This window comes from Saccopteryx leptura, chromosome 10, assembly GCF_036850995.1.
Source record: "Saccopteryx leptura isolate mSacLep1 chromosome 10, mSacLep1_pri_phased_curated, whole genome shotgun sequence".
Classification (NCBI taxonomy): Eukaryota; Metazoa; Chordata; class Mammalia; order Chiroptera; family Emballonuridae; genus Saccopteryx; species Saccopteryx leptura.
The window spans coordinates 14,915,911-14,937,544 of NC_089512.1; the positions used below are offsets into that span (position 1 = coordinate 14,915,911).

Here is a 21,634-nt window from a genome sequence, read left to right on the forward strand (position 1 = left end):
GCAAGTAATTAAAATTAAAGTGTTTTAAAGAAAATGAAACACTCCATCTGGCCCTTTATCTGTTTTCTATCCAATTACAAAAAGCAATGGAGAAAAAGAAATGAACTCCGAGAAGCAATTCAGAAACACAGAGGTCCCGTTCACAGCAATCTCTCTAAGCGGTCTCAAAAGTAGGTCTAACTCCCTCTTCCCCCCTTTCCCCCAGTAAATCAAGCGCGGGGTGTGACAGCTGGGCTCAGCTGGCCGGGAGGCGCCTCCTGTCCGAGCGGGGGACATGTGCTATCCATCATGGTTTCCGAGCTCTCTTGCCCGGGAGAACATTTTGGAGAGGAAGACCATTGTGAGACTCCACAAATGTTTTACTGCCACGTTCGCTGGACCCTCACCTCATCACTATTTGTCATCCCCTTGGTCCATCCTTGCATGGCCACAGGGAAAGAATATAAAAACGGCTTGGCCACAGCAGTGAGTGCCAGACCAGGAAACCACCGTCCCCCAGGGGGAAGGACGCAGTGGGAGGTGGGAGAGAGCTCTGGGGAACGTGGGGTGTCGGTTATGGTGCGCTGTGGGAGAGGCGGCCCGCTCCCCTCCTTCCTTCCCCTTCGTCCCCAGCTCCGGGCAGGGGGCTGGGCCACGCAGGGTTGTCCGCTCAATGCTCAACCAGTCCTGACCTCTCCCACCTCTCCCAGCTCCGGGCAGGGGGCTGGGCCACACAGGGCTGTCCGCTCAATGCTCAACCAGTCCTGACCTCTCCCACCTCTCCCAGCTCCGGGCAGGGGGCTGGGCCACACAGGGCTGTCCGCTCAATGCTCAACCAGTCCTGACCGTTCCCACCTCTCCCAGCTCCGGGCCCTGCAGCCGGTCCTCTCCTGCTTGGGCCTACGTTTCTCCGTGTTTGTCAGTTGAGGAGAATGGACTGGATGATGCCAAGGCCCCTCGAGCTTTATATTCAGAGTCTCACACTGAAGAGTGCTGGCCTGAGACTCTGTACTGGAGAGCACACGACGTCCTGCCTGCAGGCCACATCTGGCCTGCCACCTGTTTTCACAGACTCTGTGAGAGCTAAGAGTGGTTTTACATTTTTAAACGGTTGGGGAATTTTTTTTTTTTTTTAAAGAGTAACATTTCTTGACAGGTGAAAATGACTTAAAATTCCAATTTCAGCGTCCATCACGCTACGGTTTTGCGTCTGCATTGCCCAGGGCTGCTTTTGCGCCACAGTAATTGAATAGTTGCTACGGAGACTGTAGCAGGGGTCCCCAAACTTTTTACACAGGGGGCCAGTTCACTGTCCCTCAGACCGTTGGAGGGCCGCCACATACAGTGCTCCTCTCACTGACCACCAATGAAAGAGGTGCCCCTTCCGGAAGTGCGGCAGGGGGGCCGGATAAATGACCTGGAGGGGGGCAGATAAATGGCCTCAGGGGCCGCATGCGGCCCAGGGGCCGTAGTTTGGGGACACCTGCAGTGTATGGCCTGCCAAGCCTGAAATACTTACCTCTGGCCCTTCCCAGAAAAAGTTTGCCCACCCCTGGTTTAGAGGAGGAACGATGTCTTTCAGGATGGCCGCAGTCCCCAGTGAGTGGCCCTGCTGGAGATGAGGCTGGAGTGACAGGAGGGCCAGCCCCGCTGGGTGAGCCAGAGGCTCTCGTTCCCCCATGGGGAGTCCACACGCGCTCTCGCTGCTTTGTTACACAGCGGAGGACCAGACAGGGAAGGGGTTAATTTTACGTGTGGTTATAGAAAACACGCAGGTACACATGCACTACACCCCAGCCCACCAGGCTGGGAACAGTTTCTCCTGGGAGTAGCCTGGCCCTTTAGCTGCCTTGCAGAAGACACATCCAGGGGGGGGCCCTGCCAATGGTCCCCCATGAAGGGAACGGTCTCCCAGGGTGAGTACCTGAAGGGTGATGTTGAGGGGCTGGAAGTGACATTCCAGATCATCCAGCTGAATGAAGTTGGACGTGTCCACAGACTCGCCGTACACGAAGGAGGTTGGAGACATGATCCTGAAAGAAGAAACCACCGTGACATGCATCAGCCCCACCGACGGGCAAGCGACCCTCGGTTGGTCACTCCTAGCCTGCGAACCCACCCATCTGTCTCTGGAACCCGGCTCTCTCTCCAGTCTTCCACCAGCCGCGTAGTTACTTCTCTCCCCTGTAAACAGGCACGGCCAGACGCACGCTGCCGAAACAGACATTTCTGACGAGGACTTCTCATCTGAGGTCAAATCAATAAGCTACATATGTTTATATATATATGGGGGTTATAGTTTTAAAATGAAGAAGGCGGCTATGGTAGCTTTGATTTCAGTTTGTTTGTTTTTTTTAACTGGATTATAAAATTACACCTGTTTCCATGTTGGTATTGGAAAACCTTTCTGTGGAGTGAGGAAGACAATGGCAAGGTTTTAGGAAATAAATGATATATTTGGCATCCTAAACCCTACTCTGTGACAGATTCATTTAACAATTTAAAAATTTCAAACTACCAGAAAAATTAGAAATTTAGAGCTTAAAAGTGGAGTCTGGTCGATAATACCGTTGGTCTTCAGATTTTAAACAGTGGCTATATAAGATGTAAGAATTCAAGCTCCGTCTATGGCATGCTTGCCATGTGGCCTGTATCGACAAACCCTGAGATGAGACAAAGCCCAGATTCATGTAGATTCCCAGACAAACCATAGATTCTTAAAGGGATTCTAGAAGCTACTCATTTGCCTAAACAATAATGATGTAAAAATGTACTAAGTCTGAATGCACAGTAATTCATCTATTTTCCTTTTTTAAATAAAGATTTTTATTGATTGATTTTAGAGAGAGAGAGTGAAAGAGAGAAAGAGAGGAAAGGAGAGAGAGAGAAAAACATTTATTTGTTATTCCACTTATTTATGCATCCATTGGTTGATTCTTGTATGTGCTTTGACAGGGGACTGTACTTGCAACCTTGGCATATTGAGATGATGTGTTAACCAACTACACTACCCAGCCAGGGCCAAAATTCATCTATTTTCAACTTGAATGTATATATATATATTTTTTTAAGAAATGTAGCGAGTCTCAGTATTCTCAAATGGCAGGCACTGATTCCTTGCTGCTCACCCTGTCTTGTGTTCCTGGAAAGATCAGAGGCTGACTCGTTTGTTTAAGCGATGGCTTCATTGGGGGCTGTTCGCGCCTCACAGTGAGGCCCCCTAGGGCCTGACAACAGGCTCAAGTCAGCCAGTGTTTTCTCTTTGGTCCCCACGGAGAGGGCTTGGTTCAGGGCACATTCTCACTATGCCTCTGATGAGACAAGTAAATAAACTATATAGTTAAAAACAGAGCCACAAAGAAAGGCAAAGCTATGCTAATATGCAAATAGATTCCACCAATGTGTCCTGTCTGAAGACTGCAATGAAAAACGCCAAGAGCGCTGGCCGGCCTTTGCGGCACCCAGCAGCACGAGCTGTATCACCCTGGGGCCTCCTTCTGCGACGGATTAGCATTCCGACTTCTAGCCAAGGCCCAGGCAAGGGCACTTGAAAACTGAAAAATGAGAAACTTTCAACCTCCAGGAAGTTCAGCTTGCATTTGGGCCAAGGGTTCAATGGATCCTCATTTGATCTAAACGGCTTGTGCAAATCGTTTGCCCACCATCTAAGAGGTATGTATGTGCTCTGTTTTCTGAAGCCGGGAACGGGAACTGAACTCTCCGTTTTCCAGGCCTGGGCTCTGGCTGAACACTGCCCCGGGTTGTTCTGGGGGTCCACAGCCCTGCTTTCCGACAAGGCCACACGGTGGCACTGAGTGACCTGGACTTCACCTGGCAGAGGTGAGCCCAGACTTCACCCGGCAGAGGTGTGCCCGTCCTGGTGGCTCCCTGCCCACTCCAGACCAGCACGGACATCAGGCAGAGCTGCTGCCGGCTCCGCAGAAGGGGTAACAGGGACACACAGAGCCAACTCCAACTGGAACGAGCCAGGGCATTGGGACACCTCTGGCTGAGATTTTAATCCCAGGAATCACGCCGCCCGCTACCATACGGCACTCTGGAGGGGTGGGTGCCGGGCATATGTGCATGTAAAGGTGTACAGGATGTTCAAAGAAATCAAGGGGCTCCAACTTCTTGTGTTACCTACCAGGTGGGGAAAGAGGAGAAATGAGGAGAGAGGAGAGAGGGGGGCACCGGTCACTGTAGCTGGACCTGCGTTCTGCATTTCAGAGCTGGGAAGACGTGGAGGTGGCAGGGCCACGGACTCCAGGCTACACACGCAAATGCAAGACAGGCACAGTGTCCCCTGCAGGGAACCTCCGTGCTCCGGCAGCCCAGGCCTGGGCGACTCACCCGGTGATGGACGTGTCCACCTCGTGCATCAGCGGCACCATCAGGGTGAGGGTGTTGTCATGCAGGGACTCGGCGCGCTCTGCGTTGCCGCTGTGTGGGGAGAGGGGAGCGGCAGGTGGTCAGCACGGGCTCCCGGACAGCAGCCTCCCGGGCTCCGGACAGGAGCTCAGCCTGCACCCCCCGGGGGCTGGGTCTGCACCTCACTTCACCTCAGTTCTGGTTCTGGTCCCGATACAGTCACAGGGGGCACTCTACAGGCTCAGTTGGGCTCCCCTCCTAAAGATGTGAGTGCAACTAATGTACTGGGGCCTCAGAAAACACCAGTGGAGTGGAGAAGGCAGACAGGGGCGGGGAGGAAGACCATTAGGGCATGTGATCCCGGAGGCCAGGCCTCTGGGCAGCTGGGCTCCGTCTGGCGGGGGAACTCTGGGAGGCAGTGTTCCTGTCCCCTGACTCCTGAGACCAGCTGCTGCTGCGGGGAGAGGTGAGGTAGGGGCCGATACTCCCCTGGCACCTGCCCTGTGCACTCGGGGGGAGCGGGCTCCAGACAGAGGAAGCCTCGGGTAGAGGGGCAGTGCCAGGAGCTGGGCGCAGGGCCGTGGTGTGTGGGAAAAGTGAGCGCCGAGGGGTTATACACGCACGAGCACCGACAGCGGGTGCTACTTCTGTGAGTGCTCGTTCCATGAATAACGGACCAGCAAGGCCGGGGCTGCGGCCAGGAAGCAGGCTGCTGGGCTTCAGGCTTCAGCAGTATGTGCCCCCTGAAGGCAGCACCCATCCTCCACGGACAGGCAGGCCCGGCAGAGAGGCCCCAGCCAACCCTGTCACCACAGATATCACGGGAGCTCCCGCTATGGATGCGGGCTCCAGTATGTCCATATACAGGCATCCCCTTTGGGGTGAGAAAGCCCGGGACTGGAATTCTTGTGAGGTCATTCCGGAGAGGCCCAAGCGAGGGGGCTGAAGCTACCGAGTGGGAAGTGCCAGGCACACTTCCCCAGCATGCCCGCCCTGGGTCCTCTCCCTGACCGCAGAGGGGCGGGACTGCCCACCTCTGACCAGGAAGGAGCAGCTCAGACAGATCCGGTAACTTGCCCCAAGGGACCCAGAGCAAACCAGGCCAGTCTAACTCCGAAAGCAGGGCTGTTCCACTGTGATTCCCTCTCCTGTTACTAGATTTGGAGGCTTGGGGGAGAGATGGAAAGAAGGAAGAGGAGAAAAAGAAGAGAGGAAGGGGCGGGGGGGAGGAAGAGGAGAGAGAGAAGACCTAGTTTTCCTTTCCTAGTTAATTAAATTTCAAATATGAACTGTGATGATTATTCCCAGGAGGCCAAAGCCTTGACAAAAGGCATGGCCCTTGGGTGCCTGTCGCCGGACCCAGCAGTGACAGTGACCTCGCTACTGCATGGTGTGAATGTGGGATCCCAGCAGAAGGCCAAGGTCAGCCTCCAGGGCGGAACAGGAGAGTCTCCAAGACCCGCTGTGGTTCAGGCACAGTCCATCCGCACCACTGGCCATCACATCATCCCCGGAACGTGCACTGGGCTCCTGCCCGCCCCCTGCCCCATGCCTGCCCCCCGTCCTCCCTCCCCCCACCGCCTTCCTCTCCCACCCAGCAAGTGCCGAACTGGACAACACTGAAATAGCACTCACACCCCCTCTCCTCCTCTCGCCTATTGTTCTGAAACAATGCGCTCTGTGCCTCTGACCCGACTCCTCATCTGTCTTCCGCTGATGGGGTGACACCCATCACTCCAGTCACTCCCAGGGCAGCCACAGTGTGCAGAAGCAGCAGGATCAGGTCCCCACCTGGCCTCACTTCCTTGCCCTTCCTTCCCCAGGGGGGGCAATGAACAGCCGGAGAACCACTGCTCTAGGCGGACCCGAGAGGAGTCCCACGCGGGTGGGGATGCAACCCAGGGCTCGCTCCCTTCCCCCACGAGGGCCTCCTGCCAGGTCTGCGGAATCGGTTCCGGATGGAAGCACCACCCCTGGCCCTGCCATTTGTCCAGCCACCTGTGGCCGCTGGCAGCTCAGGCCCCGACAGTGTCATCTGTCATCAGGTGACGGCTCCAGACGGAGCGAAGTTGAAAAGTTGAGATAAAGAGGCCAGACATCAAAAGGCCTCCGGTCACCCCCGGGAGCGCGTGACTCGGGATTGCTTTCTTGAGGTCAGCCAAGCCGGGCCGCTGAGAGGGGAGCTCTTGAGAAACTCTTTCCTCTCAACATTACGTCCTCCTAAATCCACACGCGGGCAAGAGGCCTTCAAAGGGTGGTGACGGCCAGAAAGGCAGGGTTGCTGGCTTTCGAGATAAGGAGCTTTAAAGATCTTTCCATCACAGCAGGAAGTCGCTGCTGTGGGTGCCCTTGGGGGTGGAGGGGGGGGGCAGTAAGATCAGATTTTCACCCAAGTCTGGAAAGAAACCAGTGCCTAAAATATTCCGCCGTGTGTGTCACAGATAATACAGCTTCCTAATTTGTGATTCAAAGGAGTAGAAGCTCTGATATTTAATTCAGTAGTCAAGCGACCAAGGCTTGGCATTCCCCGATGGTATGTGGCAATACTACTACCGCACAGAAGATATTCTTGAATTTAGTCCGTTGTTAGCATTTTCGTATGTGCCCAGCACGGTATCTGGTAAACAATAGGTGCTTAATAGATGTCTGCTGAGTAAAAATGTGCTCAGTACATACAGAGTAAGGGGCTAGGGACAGTGGTTCTCTGCGGCAGCTGTTCAGTACAATCACTTCACGAGCCTTTTCAAAATCCCAAAGGCCAGATCTCACCCCGGACCAATCAGATCAGAATCCTGGAGGCGGACCGACCGGGTGTCGGTAGATTTTGAAGCTCCCCAGGGGATTCCAGTGGACACCTAAGGCCAGGGCATCAAAGGTCCACGGACATGAGATTCTAACAGATGTAGTTTTCGCCATCCTGGGTTAGCCAGCGGTCCTTTTACACCTCTCATTAGCCCTGAGGGGGGCTGGGAGGCAGATGAAGTGTCCTCCTTCGGACAAGGGACGTCTCTTTCCTGTCACGTTTCCTGCCCAAATGTTCCTCCCCAGGAATACCGGCTGCCCCAGGTGCTGAGGGACCGAGAGGTCATAATGATGGATCTTCCCAACATCGGGGAGTCTGCTCTGGATCAGGAGAGGGGGAATTTTCAGGTGTCAGTGGACATCTGCCTCCCTTTATTAAACTTGACAATCAATGTGTCACTCCCCTCTTCAAATACACTCATTGGCCCCCACTGCCTCTGGAATGTAGTTCAGACTTTCTGAGGCCATGTGGGCCCTCGTGGCCCGGCCCAGTCTCCTGTTTCGGCCCCATCTCCCCCCTGTCCTGGTATGCTGTATGTCCCACGCCCCTCCTCAGAGATGGCTCGTGAGGCCCCAGTTCACTCCAATGGCCGCCACCCACAGGGGTGTAACAGAGCCCGTTGTCCCATGTACACTGTCACCACTGTGCCCATGTTTCTTCAGCCTAAATACAGACTCCTCTGTTTGAATGCCACCTCCCCAGGGAAGACTCCGGGTTCTAGCAATGGGAGCGGAAGTCTCCCTTTTCTATGTGTCTCACACATTTCTGTTAGATCACAGTCACATTTTATGAGAACGTGAATTCTGTGTTCTTGAAAAACAGTGTGAATGACAAAGAACTGAGTCCTGCATGACCTCAAGGCTTGCAAACCCAGCCGATCGTAACCTGTGTGGGCATGCTCCGACCTGTGTGGGCATGCTCCGACCTGTGTGGGCATGCTCCGACCCCGTGGCAGCGGCGCCCGGGCAGCGGGAGCCACGCAGCGCCGGGAGGCTGCACAGGAGTTCAGGGACTGGGGGCTGTACTTCAGCATTCACTGTTGTTATTAGTTCCACCTACTCTGTACGGCTGAGAGCAATCCATAGGGTACACTTAACGTTCATGTTCACTAAGTGCCACAGTAAGGAACGAAACGGCCAGCACGCCATCAGCTGTGGAGTGCAAGTTGGATACAACGCGTGGTAAAGAAGGACACCTGTGGTGGCGCAGTGGGTAAAGTGTCGACCTGAAAACACTGAGGTCGCCGGTTCAAAACCCTGGGCTTGCCTGGTCAAGGCACATATGGGAGTTGATGCTTTCTGCTCTCTCTCTCTCTCTCTCTCTCCCCCCCCCTTCTCTAAAATGAATAATAATAATAAAAAGGACAGAAAGGCCACTGTGGCGTGCTCTGCTCTTATTTTTAGGAGTGAATTTTCTCCACAATAGTAGCAATCGTGCTGAAAAAAGGTGCAGAGAGCGGCACTGAAAGCAAACGTGTGTCATGGTGGCTGTGGACTTGAGGGGCTCTGATAATGTACGCCTCTAGCTCCATAGTCACTTCCGGGGGAAATGTTATCTTAACTGACGCTGGGAAGGAAGAAGGCCTCTATGGGAACCAAGTTAAAGGGTAGCGAGAGATGAAAATAGGCTCCCTTCCACCTGCACCCCACGGGTGCTGCGGCTATCCACTGCCGTGTGACATTGGCTGGGGCCTGCCTGGGCTTCCCAAATGCCCAGTGACTAGAGATGGAGACTGAGGCCCGAGTGCAAAGCCTTTCCCGAGACTGTGGACGACACAGAAAGATTCAGAACTTGTGAAGAATCGTCGTGGACCCTCTGGGTAACTGTTCTGGAGAAAATTCAAGAACCGCTCATGGGGTGAGGGAGCCAGGATATCAGGATGGAAACTCTGGCGGAAGCACAATACGTGCTGAAATCCAGAGAAAAGCGCTAGACCAGGATTTACTATGTCTGGCGGTGAGAATCCAAGCTGTGACGTCAGGGACATAACGGGGTTGAGAAAGGAAGGTTTCTGTAGACAGTTTTTGGAGAGAACTGTGAAGGGGGAGGGTGTCTGTTTTTTTTTTTTTTTTGTATTTTTCTGTAGTTGGAAACGGGGAGGCAGTCAGACAGACTCCCGCATGCACCGACCGGGATCCGTCCGGCATACCCACCAGGGGGCGATGCTCTGCCCATCTGGGGCGTCGCTCTGTTGCAATTTTAGCTCCTGAGGCAGAGGCCACAGAGCCATCCTCAGCGCCCGGGCCAATTTTGCTCCAATGGAGCCTTGGCTGCGGGAGGGGAAGAGAGAGACAAAGAAGGAGAGGGGGAGGGGTGGAGAAGCAGATGGGCGCTTCTCCTGTGTGCCCTGGCCGGGAATCGAACCTGGGACTCCTGCACGCCAGGCTGACGCTCTACCACTGAGCCAACCGGCCAGGGCCGGGTGTCTGCCTTTTAAATGGCTTTAGGAAACTTGATCAAACAGTTCCTGCCCAGGAAATGTGAGGGGGAGGGGCTGCTGCCTTCCCCTCCGACGGCAGAGTGAGAGAGGTGACTGACTGCCCCAGAGTCCCCCACGTTTGGGGAAAGCCAGCGTGCAGTCCCTGTGCATCCAGTCCCGCATGGCAGAGGCTCGGCAGCAGAAGCTGAAGGTATCTCTCAGGCTGCCTAGAGGCTGAGGTTGGAAACAGCTTTCCCTTTTCCAAAGAGTAGGAGTCAGCTGTGAATAGCTGCATGGCCCAGTGAGTGTTTCCGATGGTCCCTGCTAAGCTCGACCTCTCTTGTTCCAGTCCCTGCAGTGAGTCAAGGGGGCTCAGCAACTGCTCTCGGGAAATGGGGACAGGGCCGGTGAAAGAGCAAGATCACTACCCCGACATTTTAATCATGCAACTGTGAGCTTGCTTTGCGAGCTGAAGTGACCGTAGGACTTTGCATCACCCCAGAGGGACCTAAGAATGCGCGGGACTGTCCTCGATGTCCTCCAAGGACAGGGAAAGGGAGGCGAGGTAGCTGTGCAAGCAGAACCAGACACGCACCCTCCCCAAGAGACCTGGTCCCACCCAGCGCTGTGGGGCTTCACACAGCAGAACCCTTTCTTCCCCCTCGGCTTCCTGTATCATCAAAGCATGGCCAGGGGATGTCTTTTCCGGTTCCATCAATACTGTATCTTTGGGAAAATAAAAGTTTAACTCCCCCTTACCTCTGAGCAGTAATGATGAAGCTTAAAACTTCCTCTTCCCCGGACAGATGGCTTGTATCAAAGATAACGCTGAATTCATACTGGGGAAAAAAAAAAAAGAAAGAAAGAAAGTGACATTTGGCATTCCAAAGCAGTTTACGACCCCTGGAAATGCATTTGCAGGACAAGCTTTATTTGCATGCATATCTTTTTGACTGTCAGGCCAGGGACACAGTAAAACCTCCCTTGCCAAGAGGCACGCTGTCCCTTTCAACAGCCGGGGTTCTTTTTAGGAAGTGGCCCGTTTGTCCTCTGAAGCCAGGACTTTCTAAGTTTCGCTCACACAGCACCTTCCCCATGTTTTGCCACATCTGCGTTCTGGACCACCTGCTGCTCTTGGCTTCATATTTTTATTGCCTCGCTCTCTTTGTTTCGAGACTATTTTAAAGGGAAATACGTATACCACGGCCACAGACGGGGATCCAGGGTCACTGGCCACGAAAAGAAGGGAGTCACAAAGATAAGGGTCAGGCACACAAAGCCATGCTGAGTTTCGTTGCCTGCCGAGGGCTCTGAGCCTCGGCTCTACTCTACTTTGGTGGTGGTGGTGGGGGGGGGGGATGACCGAGTGACAGGGCCATGTTACAGATTATGCTCACGCTCTGTAGACTTTTTCCTGCATGGGGTCAGAATTGAAAGAGCATTGAAAAGAAATGACTTTTTCACTATAAGAGTCAAGGCTGTTTAGTGCTGTGTCCACAGAGCACCCAAAACTATCTCAGGCAGCCCCCGTGTTCAGCAAATGTTTCTCACCATATATATTGGGCATGTGTGGGAATGTGGGAGACACCCTTGGGGAAGGGTTACAAACCAGGCTCTACCACAGACTGACTATGTGATCCTTGCAGAGACCCTTAATCTCCTTGCATTTCAATAAAAGGAAGAGGGTGGACAAAAGGAAGCTTAAATTCCATCAAGCTCTGAGAGTCTATGACTTATTTACTATCTAACTATTTGGGTTCCTTTATGACTAATTCTAAGCTTTGCAAGACTGGAATCTACCGAACGGAACACTGCCTGAAAGTAATGAACCCTGGACCAGGACACTGGGCCAGCACCTACAGTGGCCTCTGAACATCCCTTTCGAGACAGAAACTTCTGTTGCCGCGGGACTCAGCTCACAGTGAGGGTGGGGCATGGAGCAGGGCACAGGAAGCAAAGGCGGAAGACACAAAGGAAGGGAAAGTCACGGGTCTGGTCCCAGCCAAGAGTCAGAACGGGCAGAAGATCTGAACTGAACATATTAGAGATCAAGGTGAAGAAAGAAGCCAAAGGTTTGGGCAAAAAGCCAAAGTCAGAGACACAGGCGTGGGGAGAACAGAAGGTCAGACACACACACAGCTGACCAGAGGAAGCCGGGAATGCAGTCATGAAGCTCAGCAGATGGCCTGGGGCCTAATGACCCACAGGGTCTGAGGGACAGGGGAGGGCAAGCCCAGCTGGGGACAGAGGGAGCCCCTGTCCCTAACTGAGTCCCTTCTTGGTCTTTCTCCACGGGCTTTTCCTCCCAGGCCCCCCGTCTCCGCGTCTTAACTCCTGATCTTAACATCTGTGTGGTGGGAGGAAGGTCGAGGCAGTACCAGAGAGGAAGAAGAGTTCATGGTCCAACATTCATACTTCCGTTGGCTTTCTGACTATTATGACAGTTAATGAATTTTGACAAAATTTAATGCCCCAGATTTCAACATCTCTTTCATTGCTATGACTACCTTCTCTTTATGGGCAGGTAGATCCTGAATCTATTTGTGACAGTGATGATATCAAGTCTCCTTTTAAAATAATCTTTAGACTAAAAAACTAGTAAAACACACCCTTAGGCCTGAGTTGGGATGTAGACTGAATGCTGTAATAAAATGGCAACTGTTGAAATTTTTCAGTGAAGTCCGTTTTCTGTGGCTCTTCAGGTGTCAGTTCATGTGTGTGTGGTGTGTACCACGTTATGTTACTAAAGGCAACGATGCCCAAGGTTCAGGGTCCTCCTCATCCTCCTTGGAGTCTAACAGGACTGGGCCTGCTTCCTGCCAGCTACTGGGAATCTCTTTTCTCAGGGCCGCCGCCCGGAGGCTTTCTGCCCCCTGGGATGAGTGTGGGCAGAGGAGAAAGAGAGCCAGGCAAAGGCTCGGGAAGAGCCACAGCGGTTTGGAGCAGCTGCGTTCAAGGAGGCTGACAGGTTCAAGTGATTTTTTTTTTAAAGAAATGAGCCAGGCCCTGGCCGGTTGGCTCAGCGGTAGAGCGTCGGCCTGGAGTGCGGGGGACCCGGGTTCGATTCCCGGCCAGGGCACATAGGAGAAGCGCCCATTTGCTTCTCCACCCCCCCCCCTTCCTCTCTGTCTCTCTCTTCCCCTCCCGCAGCCAAGGCTCCATTGGAGCAAAGATGGCCCGGGCGCTGGGGATGGCTCCTTGGCCTCTGCCCCAGGCGCTAGAGTGGCTCTGGTCGCGGCAGAGCGACGCCCCGGAGGGGCAGAGCATCGCCCCCTGGTGGGCAGAGCGTCGCCCCTGGTGGGCGTGCCGGGTGGATCCCGGTCGGGCGCATGCGGGAGTCTGTCTGTCTCTCCCTGTTTCCAGCTTCAGAAAAATACAAAAAAAAAAAAAAAAGAAAAGAAATGAGCCAATCTTCTTTCTCACTGTAACATTTTCAAAAATTAGTTTACATAACAGCTACCACTGGGACCAATAGGTCTTAGAGATTAAAACGATCTGGTTCAGTGGTGGGATTCAAATAATTGAACAACCGGTTTTGTGCCCTTATGACAGATTAAGTATAAAAAAATATATACCAAAAGTAGTTTATTATTTCATGCATTTAATACTTAAATAAAAATAAAAGAGGTATACAAAACTAGACTGTAGGATTTTAAAAATATTAATAAAAAATATTAAATAATACCTGACAAAAAACAATAATACTGTTAAGATATTTCCATATTGCTTCTTGACTGGCATCCTCACTTGCAATTTTTTTCATCTTTGGCCGGAATGAACATGACTACGGGCGCTGAGAACACGCTGTTGCGCAGATGAACGTTAACAGAGAGTAAGGAATGTGAATTGGTGATTTCCACATTGGGCGGCTGCTCAGGTGCCCACCTTAGAGAGAACTCTGATGACAAGTGCCATTTTAACACCTGGTTCCCAGAACTCAACAAAAAATTAGGGATCGGTTCTATTGAACTAATGCGAACCGGCTGAATCCCGCCACTGATCCGATTCTATGACACAGGCAGGAGAGAAGGATTAAACTTTCATTTACTGTAGGCGAAAAAGAAACGTAGACAAAGGAATCTGAACTTTCCTTCAAATCCCAGCAGGGAAGACAGCTCCCATCTCAGCTCCTGTGTCACAAGGCAGGCCAAGGCAGGCCTGGTCTTCTAGATTCCAGGTGTGCCTCAAAAATGGTACCTTCTACAAATCTTTGCATCTGCTCATAACGATGGCACGTGCTAGAACGCTCCGTGAACATCCGTGTCATGTTATTGTTTGAGCTCAGAAAATTCAGCTCCTTATAAGTACCAAAGTGAGTGTAATTTTTATTTTATTTTAATTTTTTTATATTTCAGTGAGAGGGGAGGAGGCAGAGACAGACTCCCACATGCACCCCAACCAGGATCCTCCCAGCAAGCCCACTAGGGGTTGATGCTCTGTCCATCTGGAGCCACTGATCCAATGTTCAGCAATGGAGCCAATTTTTTAGCGCCTGAGGCAAAGGCCATGGAGCCATCCTCAACATCCGAGGCCAACTTGCTCGAATCAATCAAGCCATAGCTGTGGGAAGAGGAGAGACAGGGAAAGAGAGAGAAAGAAGGGGAAGGAGTTGAGAAGCAGATGGTTGCTACTCCTGTGTGCCCTGGCCAGGAATCGAACCTGGTCCACATCCTGGTCCAACGCTCTATCACTGAGCCAACCAGCCAGGGCCTGTAATTTTTTTTTTACTTAAAAAATAAAATGCGCCTGAGCTGTGGTGGCACAGTGGATCAAGCATCGACCTGAAATGCTCAGGTTGCCAGTTCAAAACCCTGGGCTTGCCTGGTCAAGGCACATATGGGAGTTGATGCTTCCTGCTCCTCCCCCTTCTCTCTCTCTCTCTCTCTCTCTCTCTCTATCTCTATGTCTATCTGTCTCTCTTCTCTAAAATGAATAAAGAAATAAAAATAATTTTATAAAAAAAATGCAACGCAACTATTCATGCTTTAAGAATTTTAAGAAGTCTCTTATAAAGAGACTGTGAGTTCCCAGGACAGTCAGGACTGTAGGTCACTAGCCCAGACCACCCACAGCCTTTCCTATGTTGTCTCAGGGACTCAAAGTGGTATGCAATGTCCCAGAAAAAGAAAATATTTCAAGTAGACCAACCAGATGCTGCTTGCCAAAATGTGAAGGCCATGTTGTATCTCTCACACTTGTGGCATGCCACGTGGATCAAAGAGAAAGACCCGTGGCACGGTATGCTTGGAGGACAAAGGCCATGGACAGGAGCGTGGCCAGGCCAGCCACGGCCACCCCAGCTCCTGCAGCAGGAAACCCTGGGGGAGGCAGCTGGTGGAGTCCGAGGTTGGTGGGAAGGCCTGGGGGTTGCTCCCCAGCAAGGGCTCCGTTTCTGTCCCTTACCCGTGACTTCGACCTCATGAAAGGAAATCCCACGCTGCATTTGAGGAAGTCTGATTCCAGCAGTTCACAGGAAATGCCCATTTCCTCCTGAAAAACAAATAAAAAAGCACCCCTAGGTGGGCTGCTGCAGGAAGACAGATGTGTGGCAGTGGCCTCAGGGAGGCAATGGCCTCCAGGGCGGTTTGCAGGCCGCGGCCACTGCTGGCTGCAGTGGGATGAGGGTCCTCTGAGTCCCAGACCTCCTCTGGCTGCCCGCCCTGCCCGGGGCTTCCCCGGGAAGACAGGTGCAGAGGACAAAACCACTCTTCCTTCTTAACTAACACTCGGGGGCTCTGAACCCCTGTGCTCTCCTGGTAAACTGGACCGGGCCACACGTGGGCTGGACGCTGCCTAAGGTCTGGATGAACAGGCAACCAAGTTGTCTTTCTGGCCCTTTTCTCCTAAGCCCACACCCTAGTCCTGCTTTCCAAGATCTTGCTATCTATCACTGAGCCAACCAGCCAGGGCCTGTCATTTTTTTTACTTAAAAAATAAAATGCGCCTGACCTGTGGTGGTGCAGTAGATCAAGCATCAACCTGAAATGCTGAGGTCGCCGGTTCAAAACCCTGGGCTTGCCTGGTCAAGGCACATATGGGAGTTGATGCTTCCTGCTCCGCCCCCTTCTCTCTTTCTCTCTCTCTCTCCCCCCCCCTCTCTCCCCCCCCTCTATCTCTATCTCTATCTCTATGCCTATCTCTCTGTCTCTCTTCTCTAAAATGAATAAAGAAATAAAAATAATTTTATAAAAAAATAAAATAAAATGCAACGCAACTATTCATGCTTTAAGAATTTTAAGAAGTCTCTTACAAAGAGACTGCTTGACTTTTCCAAGAAAAGTCAAACTCTAAGAAAATCACACCAATGAATGGAAACACAGGGATTCTTTCTACAGCCTGAAGAAGCCAGCAGGGCTGAACTGCTCCCCCGCAAGCCTCCCCAGGGTGGGGCGTCGGTCAAGGGCAAGGAGAAGTTGCCCAGTGTAGCTGGCCCGCGAGGGACTCCACGTCTGGCAGCACCAGAGAACCAGGAGAGAGGCACAGGGAGCTGCTGTCTTTCCACCGGAACATGTGGTTTACAACCAAGATCAAAGGAAAGCCAGGAGGCTCTTTCCTTAAACGATCCCCACAGCTTCTCCAAGTCCCTGAAGCAAATGAAGCCTTCCCAGGGCAGTCGGAACGTCGGCGGACTCTGCAGAAGGAGAGGCTCAGGGCAGAGCCAGCACTGTGCCGAATGTCTGGGGACCGGGACACTGACGTTCAGTGAGGCGCTGTGACTTCCCCAGGATCATCCTTGGCTGACTCTAAGTCCTGTCTCCGTCCCTGTTCCGCACAGTGGTGGCCAAAAGGAACCAGCTTGTGTGGACCCGGCTCTGAAATGCCGCCTGTGTGTCCTGCCCCAATTTCCGAGAACCACACCTCCGTTCAGACCAACTGGTTCGGTCCTTTAGATAAGTAAAATGCAAAAGTCGATTGTGTCCAATCAGGGGCACAAAATGTGACCCTTTACTAATATACCAACTCAGTTATAAATGACTTACACACACTACTGTACTAATACATTATGGACATTATCAAACACACAAAAAGTACAAACGATAAGACAGTAACTAATCCTCGGGGTCAGAAATCAAGATAGCAACTGGGAGGGGTTCCTTGGGTGATGGGAATATTTTCGGGTGTGATCATTGTAAAAATTCAAGGAGCTGGGCATTTAATGAAGCAAAAAAAAAAATAGGAGATATAGAAACATAAAAGGAAACGCTATCTTTTTAGTATCCAATCTTGGAGATCACTGATCTGGGTGATGATACATTTTCTATGGCTCTTGGTGACCTTAGCCAACGTTCCTCACATGGACTTAGGATCACCTGCATTACAATCAGTTTGGGAGCATCTTAAAAAACACAGATTCCTGGGTTACCCCCCACCCCCACCCCACCCCGGGGGTCTCTGAGTAGACAGCTGGGTTGATTCAGAGATTGCAGGGCCTAGGAAAAGTGCTCAGTGAGTGATGCTGCGCACGGTGTTCGGGAGCCACAGCTCCAAGCTTGCCTTTCTCTGGTCCATCCTACAGGCTGCCTGAGGGACCTTTTGAGACATTGCCTCTCTCCACTGCAAACAGACTAACGCTTCAAAATCCGAATGCTGTTCTCCATTTCGGCCCGTACTTTTTCTGTCATCGTCTCCCTGCCCCACGGAGCACATATTATATATTACTGTTCCACAAACATCCTTCCCCGGTATCGTTTCCACACCTCTGCGAAAGTTGTTCCCACTGTCAGGACACCTTTCCTCCAGTCCTCCCTCCAAGCTCTTCTTCATCCATCATAGCCCCCAAACACTCACGGGTGGTAAGTTCACACACGTGATATGGATATGGTGCAGGATTCAGAACGGACCCTGGACCCCGGGCATCCCCCCTGGGGAGCTGAGTCATTCCGACCGTCTACCACGATCAGCACTGAGAACACCAGTCGGAAGGATGTTGTCCCTGAACCGGAAGAGCTCAGGGATTAGAAGGGGAAGATCTCCCAGCAGAGAAACAGACACGGACATGGCAGGGCGTGGGGCTGCTCTGGGAACCTAGCGGACATGTGTGGGCACTTTCAATAAGGAAAGCCAGAGAATACTCTCTCAAATGTTGCCTCAAGACCTGCCATGTCCCAAAGTCTGGTCCTAATGATGGGTGGCCTTTGATCACCATCCTCTTCCTCATATTCCTCACCACAGAAGCAATGTCCATAATTAGCCCAAGTTGATACTACTCTAAATCCTAACTAATTAGCCTGTGGACCTCAGGGACAGTGAGCCCAAGGCTAGGGTGACCTTAACACTCGGTTTCCCTGGGACAGTCCTGGTTCACGTCTGTCATCCGGGTGTCATTACCCTCAAGAGCGTCCCAGCACGTATATAAACTGTGTGATTACTCAACCCAGTTCTGAACTCCTTTTGTGAAGCTTAATAACTCACTGGAAATCCCTTTCAAGCCAGGAAAGAGGTTTTCAATTTAAGTCAAAGGCCTATCTGTTCTTGAGGATTTACTGCCCCGAAGGCTTCCTCAGTTTTTGCATGTGTGTGAAGGGGTGACGGTGGCTTCAAAAATTGACTCTGGAACTTGACGGAACCCTCAGTTTACTTAGCTTTAGCGGAGACTGCTTTGGGTTCTTCAAGAGCAGCTGAATGACTTTATTTTCGTTCATCCCAAAATAGGAGAAAATAACATTTAAACCAGCCTTTACTATATACACTATTCCCAGTCTCTTCTTCACTTAGTCTAATAGAAATTACAAACATTCTGGGCGGATCGGGGTGGCAATGAGCAAACAGGATGACAAGCAGAGACATCTCCAGGAAGGCACGTGCTCCGTGTCTGGTTCCCGACTCAGCGCTCCTGGATGATGCCACCGGCCGGTTGTCATGGGTCACCCTCCTGCCACCTCTCAGCACCAGGACAGCCAGCCCTCCTGTGGCTATTTCAGCCACCCTGGCCAAACGACTTTCTAATTCTTAGCCCTGCTCTCCTACTGCAGCTGCACCTGGGAGGTCCCAACGCCCTCCCTCCCCATCAGCTTTCGGCAGCCTACCACTGACAGGGGTGCAAAAGGCTGCCCGTCTGCCTTCAGGTGAGACCAGCTCTGCTAGGCCACACTCATGATCCACAGTCCCCAGGGGAACTGGCCCGGCAGGCTCCGGCTGAGGGCACGGTTCCATGTGACTCCCTCCTCTGCCCCATCCTGCTCCCGACCTCTGCCCGTTCTCCCAGGAGCATCACCCCGGCAAATCACTGGACGCAGAAACCTCCATCTCAGGTCCTGCTTCTAATGAAGCTGACCTCAGGTAAGACTCGTTCCAGACAAGGCTCAGGGAACGACAGCTGTCGGGAAGTACGGGGCCTGTGCTCCCAGGTGGGGAGCGGCAATAGAAGGGGACGTGCCCATGCTGATATCTCTTGTTTAAATCCATACGAGCCCTGAGAGAAAACCTTTGTGATCGCAATTTATAAAATGTGCGTAGTTCCCCATCAGGGGAGCACCTGCCCTCAGAGAAGCAGCTGCGCCCCCTTTGTTCTGGTTTCAGATCATCCCCAGGTATAGACCTTCCAGGCCAGGGTCAGGATGAAGCCACGGACCCCCTTGGTCACTGTTAGATTCAGGGAGTACTGGGGCTGCCAAAGAGTGTAACTACTGAGGGAACAGTAAGTGCTGATATGGCTCCTGTGAGGCTGGGAACAAAGGAGGTCAGAGACCCTTATCAGAAGTTTAGGTTTGAAATTCACCACTAAGCTAAAACCGGCCCCTGTTGCTATGCCGGCCCCTGTTGCTATGCTGCGTGTGACCTCCCTAGCCAATAGCTAAACTGTCACATTTGCTTCTGTATTATGCTTGCTCACTTAGGATATATAAGGGCCTGACTGTAAGCTCCAGGCGCGGCTCCCATTTGCAGCTCCTTGTGGGCACGGTGTCTCCGGACATCTCGGGAGTTCACCCCTGCGCAGGTTAAACCGGCCAATAAAGTAACATCTTAACTCCTGAAAGTCTCCGACGTTTGTTCTCATACCTGGTGGATGCTACAGTCACCAGGCAGGCACACTGCAGGCACAGAAAGACCCAGCGAAGCTTCAAAAAAAAATGAATTCTGGGAGATGTGGCTAAACTTACCCTGCTTCAGGCGACCTCCATGGAAAGTGCTCTTTTGGGGATGGCGTCTTATCTCTCTGCCCAGCAACTGGTGCCCACCAGGCGGTTATACGGGGGAGATCCCAGGGACCAGGCTTCTCCTGGGTCTGGTTCCTTCCACGTCCCAGTCTTTGCCGACACCCACTTTAGCCTACTTGCCAGCGCTCAGCGCACTGGGACTGCAGGCCAGTGGGGCTCGTCTATGCTTTGTCCCCGGCTGCCCGACAGTGCAGACTTCTGCTCATTCCAATTCATATACAGATTTGTAGTCTACCACCGAGTAAAACTACAATCAGGCTTTCATGAAATCAACGAAAGTCATGTTGGAAGACTGCTCACACCACTGAAAGCCAGAGCGAAATCTAAGATCGGGCAGCATTAGATTGGTTCACTGTCAGAAAAGTCAAGATTTTTCCCCCCCTGGATGATAACACGTTATGCTGCTTCAAAAGATATGGATTTAAATAAAAAAGAATCAACAGAGCCCTTGGGAAAAGCATACCATTGTAAACATCGTTTTTTTATGATTGTGCTTAAAAGAAAAAAAAAAAACGGCAAAATATGAAGGGGAAAAAAATGTCACTTTAAGACATAGTAGGGATATTCATCTCCAAAAGCTTCCCCTCCAGCCCTCAATTCCTTCTTTTGTTTCAGAACCTGATCCAGTGTTATTTTAAAGATACGAAGAAAGCCAAGTGAGTTCTTGCCTTGGGTCACTCTAGCGATCCCTGACGATTATCACCACAATGTTACAGAAGCTATTAAGTGGAGGGCAATAGAAACTTATCTTCAGAATTTTTAGTTTCATTTTTCAAGTAAAGTTCTGATCAAAACTGAAAAAAACAATTTTTACTAAGAAATTCTGGATTCTATTTTAAGAAGATACACACAACTGGCCTTTTCCCCAGCCCCTCCTCCTTGGCTAGCAAGGACATCCAATACTATAATATGCTATTAGGGCTTCTCCCTGAAGGGGATAAGTGATTCAATTAAAAAAAAAAAAAACAACCAAACTTTTTTTTTTTTTTTTTTTTCAGTGTTTAACCAACATACATTACTCTTGGGATCAAGAAAATGTCAATTAACATTTTTTCTTGTGGGGGAGGAACATCGTAATGAAAAGCTGGGTTTGTGCACATTCACGTCTGTCGTCTCGGGGCCTGGCACGGAGCCGTGCACTCAGTAGCCCCTGCTCTTGGGCTTATACCACACGAATGGGCCTTGGCTCATCAGGGATGCAGAGGAAGGGACGGCAAGAAGCAGCTCACGTGCCGGTCTGCCTGGCAGGGGAGATGCTTGCCTTGGCAAAGTCCCTCTCTTTTCCAGACATACCTCGGCCGTCCTGGCCCCGGGAGCACGGCCGGCGGAGCCCAGCTCCGGCCCTGTTTGTAACGTGCGGTGTGGTTGGCAGGATGAACCAGATAATGAGGTTAGGGGGCCTCTGCGGCCCTCGGGGTCCCCTCCCTCCCCGATCACACAGTGTTCGGTTTCACTGTGGAGTGAGGCTTTATCTGACCACCTCCACAGTGCGCTTTGGAGAGCAGTGAAATCTCGTCATGGGCTCGTACGCTCAGCACCCAAGGCGAGTTTGAAATCTGCTTTCCCACTTTCCACTTCCTACGTGAGTTTGTCAGGCTGAAGATGACCCTGATGTGTCCACGTCCAGCTGCCAGAATCGCTGTTTGGTGTTGGGTCTAAGACCCTCTTCCTCCTCCAGGCCTGCCAGGTGACCCCTGTGAACTGGTAAGAGATGCCTCCGTGTTAAGTCAGTTAACGGAGCGTTCAGGTGAGTTCTGGAAGCATTTTAAGCCAAGTTCCCTAATCGGCGGAGGAGTCAGAGGTGAGCAGGAGCCCCCCATCACCTGGACTAGTGAGTTAACAGGAGAGTTTATTCCTAGGAAATACTTTGTTGGCGCGACTCAACGATGACTCAGCCTGAGCCTC

At 51.8% G+C, this 21,634-nt stretch overlaps 1 protein-coding gene across 1 annotated transcript in view; it reads right to left on the reverse strand.

Moving 5' to 3' along the window:
* The window catches only part of ITGA9 (integrin subunit alpha 9), a 352,967-nt gene that overhangs the window by 59,105 nt on the left and 272,228 nt on the right, over positions 1–21,634 (reverse strand). Inside the window, exons 19-22 of the mRNA XM_066350935.1 lie at positions 14,976–15,062; positions 10,332–10,411; positions 4,333–4,422; positions 1,904–2,012 (exon numbers count right to left, since the gene is read on the reverse strand). Coding sequence (XP_066207032.1) covers positions 1,904–2,012; positions 4,333–4,422; positions 10,332–10,411; positions 14,976–15,062 — 366 coding nt within the window. The remainder of the gene's footprint in view (positions 1–1,903; positions 2,013–4,332; positions 4,423–10,331; positions 10,412–14,975; positions 15,063–21,634) is intronic.